Genomic DNA, 4,601 nt, shown 5'->3' with positions numbered 1-4,601 from the left:
CCGTTTTCCATGGGCATTTTCTGTCGCTTACCGTCGCCTTCCGTCGCTTTCCGCTTTTTGTTCTACCACCTTTTGTAAATTTGTGTCATGCGTTGGGTTTTCCTGTTGGCTCTTTGCGTTTTTTTCTCGTTTCTCCCGCTTGGCTTTAATTTCTGTTTGCTGGGAAAGTAAAACAAAGCGAGAGTTGTTGACTCTTGATTCTGGCGATGGATGAATGGTTGAATGGTTGGTCGTATGCCTCTCCGAGGGGATGGGGTTGTGGTTCTCAAGAGGGGTGGTCGGGGGGGAGGGGGGTACGTGCCAATGACCAATGTTCTGCTCTAATTCAATTTCGATCCGAGTTAATGTTTGCTTTGGCAAATGATATCTTCGCAGTTCATGCTTTATGGAATCCAACTGGGAAACCCCCCCAAAAACAAAATCGATTTATATTCTCGAATCTTACCTGGCATTCTGGCATATCCTCTGCCTAACCTTACCCCCTGCTGTTGTCGTATTTTAGCTTATATAATTCCTCACATGTTTTGACACATTTCTTAATGGCACCTCACACACGCACACTCACACTCACACTCATACATGCACCTACACTCCACACAGATACAATCGGTGTGGAGAGGAGAGAAGAGAAGCGAAGCGAGCCAGAGGCGAATGAATACAAAATGAACAAATGCAAACACAAAGCCTGGAAGACAGAAAGAGAAATGATATTGTAATTGGCAATCGTTGTTCCGCATAAATCACATGCATAAATTTCGAACCTCGAAGGCATTCTACAAAGGCAACGAATGTTCCACATCCACCTCCACCTCCCGCTCCTCCAGATCCACCGATTCGGAGACGCAGTGGAGTGGAGTGGAGTGGAATGGAGTCCAGGCCGCCTCATCCTTTATATCCTCCTCCCGCGTTTCGGTCGTTAGTTGAAGTCAAATGTTGTTTTCCAATTGGAAAATTTTTCATTAACTAATTGAACATTTTATGGGCAGACAGCTGAATGGGGGCCGTGTGGCGGGGGCCGGGGGGAATGGGGGTGCTGCTTACAAAGAGTCAGAAAGACAGGACCTGACCAAAATGGCGCCAATATTGAATGGCAAACAGAGAGAGCACGGAGACAGAGACGGACACGGACACGGACACGGACCCTCTTCTGTCCCTGTCACCTTCGCTCTGGCAACAAAAAACGGGCCATGGCAAGACAATGGACGAACAATGTTAGACAGCCAGGACGACACGAAAGGACGTTGGCCCAAATGGACAAACAAACGCGAGATAGGAGGTGTATCTGTGTGTGCTGTCTGTGTGTGTGTGTGTGTGTGTGTGTTGCTTCGATAATTTACGAGCGCACGCTTTGCCACGGACTTTGCTTCCGTTTCGTACAGGACATCCATTGATGCCAAAGGGAGTACGGGATTTGTGGGACACTATGTAACGGTGTGAGTGGCATGTAGGGCACACAAGATTCATCTTGAGCATGGGCACGGCACCCTTCCTTCTTGGCCACCATTTGCAGGGGAGATATCTTGCCACAATCATTCCCTGGCACTACCAATACTTCACTTCTGTTTCAGGGCCATCGTAGGCCTTCCAAGGTACTCTCCTCGTCCATCAGCCGTCGTTCGGGGCTCTTGTTCTTCTTTGAATATACAAATAATGTTGGAAATTTGCATAACTGTCTGGGTCTGGGACTGGGACTGGGTCTGGGTGCCTTCTTCGCTGCACTCCCCTCTGGTCGCTCTGGTCAGGGCTGTCTGTTATCCTGCCGGCCATGGCGGATATTAAACATTAGCGCGTGCTGAACACATCAACCGACACCACCCCCAATCCTCAGCCCTCAACCCCAACCGCAGCGTACCCTCTTCCTTGGCACCAAAAATAATTAAGGTGAAAATTGCTGTCGACACGCAAACTGAAAAGGTAAAAGCCAAACCATATACCACATAGCATGTACCATATACCATACACCGCATACTATACTCCGCTGATCCGCAGCGACCAAAGTCGAGCATTTCTGAAGTTGATTTTTTGGCTTTGAGAAATGACTGGCCAACAGAAAGAGCAGCGCAGCTGATAAGTCAAAGAAGCAGCCGAGGAGGAGCGATTGGAAATGACTAATGAAACCTATTAGCCCTGTGACAGATGAGGAGTCTCTGTCTCTGACTCTGACTCTGTCTGGAGGAGCTGTGACCGTGATGATGGATAAGCTCATTAAGCTGAGACGCGCCGCTCTCCGCTCCGCACTCTCCGTTCTCCTCTCTCCAGGAGGAGATCAGGGATCAGATCATTCGGTAGCGGCATCATCTATGACAGCAGCCTGACCTTTCGTTTAATTGAAATCTGTTGGTGGGCCGCCCCTGCTCAACTCTTTTACTGGTTCGCTGGTCCCCCCTCTGGTTCCTCTCGATAGTGGCCCCTAATTTGGTGATAAGTGCCGTCGTCTCCACTTGCTCTGACATTTTCTTTATCGCTTATGGCCCAATACAATGAATTCGAAGGTAAACCCATTGCCAATCAATCAAGCAGGCTCGCCGAGTCGCTCGACGGCATCGCGGGGCACTCTGAGGGTCCATTTGCGCATAAGCGGGTTCGGAATGCTTCGCTTTGAGAACACATTGCGGAAGTGGTCGCCAGACTGGAGACGCGGACGACCGCCTGAGGCCGGATCGTCCACCAGGCAGCTAATCCTCAGATACTGGACGCAAGAGTCCCCAATCTCGCTCTCTATGGTGCACTGGGAGGAGGGTGGAGGGAGGAGGGATGATAAGAATGCCATCTATCTGCTTTCAAATGGTAAGTACTATTCGGGAATACTTACATTTTCCGCATGGCGGAACTCTGCCTCCTGGTACTGTCGGAATTTGTTCTCCAACTTATGGGCCAGACAGCGGCTCTCGAAAGCTGTTGAAAAGAGAGAGCCATTAGCTCCACCCCAACTGGAAGAACTCCACTTACGCGGCTCGCAATGAAATTGTGACTGGATCACCACACCGATTATGTAGGCGGCCGCCACAATCAGGATCACCAATCGACACCGTGAACTTTCAGGCATTTTCGTGAAATAAATAAATACTATTGAGTAATTTTGTTAACAGCTTGTCTGGGATGTTTGGGAACCTGAATGATTGAAATCAGATTTTAACTAAATATAAACTAAATCAGTGATTACTAGATTACTGAGTCTATGCTTCACCAGTTCCGTTTGTATGGATTATTTCCTATAGGTATAGTATAGCTATGGGTATAGAATAGCTTTCCACTATTGAATCCCTGGACACTTAGAGGTTCCATTGGCGCTGTAGATGTTTTGGAATGGCCGGTACCATGGAAATCATACTGCAACAAGCCATCTGATCTGCCTCCATCTGGCTGCCAATGGTGCACTGGAATGAAGGCATCCTAATATAGTTAGGGTACTCTCAAAAGGTTTATTTTGGAATACTTACGCTGTGCTATATGCATCCTTTACCATCAACTCGTTCCGAACCAGATTTTGTGGCATATCAAGGCGGGGCATATAGGCGCTGTCGGAAGGAAGAGAATAGAGAGAGAAAAGTGTAGAAGAAGGTTATTAATATGCAATATGGCATATAAATAGATACATCATTTGGACTTTAATTTCGAATCCAGTTAATACCCAAGGTCTTAAAGGTGTTTTCATTTTGATGGAGAACTAAATGGCTCTGAGGAAATTAGCTGGTTGCAAGGCATATGCTATATAGAGCTGATATCAGATAACTCTTAGAATTCAACACTCATGGCGAATTCCAAGAGCCCACTTCCAGCCTTCATCTAATCAAAAATTTAACAATTCCCGAAAGTTCTACGAAATCTATTTGGCCTTTGTTCCATCTACATGTCTATCTGTATATCTGTCTATCTATCTATCTGTCTATCTACCTTTTTTGGGTAAACTTTTCCGATTAGCCATAAAAATCAATAGAAAATGCTATGGAAATTTTTGGCTGCGGACGGACGGTGTTTGCTCTTTTCTGTGTCAGTGTCGTCTGTCGAGCCGCGTCTGACGAGTCGCGTCTGCTCCGCGTCTGACGTTGGGATTGCGGATTGTGGGTTTGGCAGCTGGCGAATTGTTGACGGCTGTTGATTTTACGATTTACGATTTAATTTGACGAATTTCACCTTATGATCATTATATATTGTTATTTCTTCGGTGCAATTGTTTTGTGCGTCGTCGCATTTATGATCTATCAGTGTGGTTTATGGCTGGCTTTTGGTTGCCGGTCGCCCCGGGCAAGGCAACACGGGATTTCACAACACAACCCCCAAACTTGTCTATGGCTATGTCTACGGCTATGGCTGTGGAATTGTTAGACCAATTAATAATTGGCTGTTGTTGGGGCTGTGGTTGGGGCCCCAGATCTTCTTCGGACTGCAGTGTAGGTGGAGGCCTTAGCTTTCTCTCCTTCTGCGCCCACAGATGTGCGCTTTAATTAATTATTGAGTAAAATTAATTTCGATTCAATTGTGCAGTCGCATCATTAGCAGCCCAGTTATCCTCCCCCTCGTGCAAGACTGGGCCAAGAGGCATCAAGCAAACCTGCTGAGTAAGCAATGATATCGTTTATAGGTTGCCCCCATCCTCCATC

At 47.0% G+C, this 4,601-nt stretch overlaps 1 protein-coding gene across 1 annotated transcript; it reads right to left on the bottom strand.

Moving 5' to 3' along the window:
* Window positions 1-2,436: 2,436 nt before the first annotated feature.
* Window positions 2,437-3,137, bottom strand: LOC108153260. The gene is made up of 3 exons (XM_017283123.2): window positions 2,950-3,137; window positions 2,813-2,895; window positions 2,437-2,728 (listed from the first exon to the last, which is right to left on the bottom strand). The coding sequence occupies exons 1-3, from the start codon at window positions 3,044-3,046 to the stop codon at window positions 2,513-2,515; spliced, it is 396 nt and encodes a 131-aa protein (XP_017138612.1). The 5' UTR covers window positions 3,047-3,137; the 3' UTR covers window positions 2,437-2,512.
* Between the last annotated feature and the right edge of the window lie 1,464 nt (window positions 3,138-4,601).

This window comes from Drosophila miranda, chromosome XR, assembly GCF_003369915.1.
Source record: "Drosophila miranda strain MSH22 chromosome XR, D.miranda_PacBio2.1, whole genome shotgun sequence".
Taxonomy (NCBI): Eukaryota; Metazoa; Arthropoda; class Insecta; order Diptera; family Drosophilidae; genus Drosophila; species Drosophila miranda.
The sequence above is the reverse complement of the archived record's forward strand: the minus strand, read 5'-3'. Positions and strand labels throughout refer to the sequence as shown.

Bases quoted from the DNA above. Each gene is read 5' to 3' on its own strand.
- LOC108153260 (XM_017283123.2), bottom strand. From the start codon at position 3,046: ATGCCTGAAAGTTCACGGTGTCGATTGGTGATCCTGATTGTGGCGGCC. The intron at 2,896-2,949 runs GTAAGTGGAGTT...TCTTTTCAACAG, and splicing joins ACAATTTCATTGCGAGCCGC to CTTTCGAGAGCCGCTGTCTG. The intron at 2,729-2,812 runs GTAAGTATTCCC...CCCTCCTCCCAG, and splicing joins AGTTCCGCCATGCGGAAAAT to TGCACCATAGAGAGCGAGAT.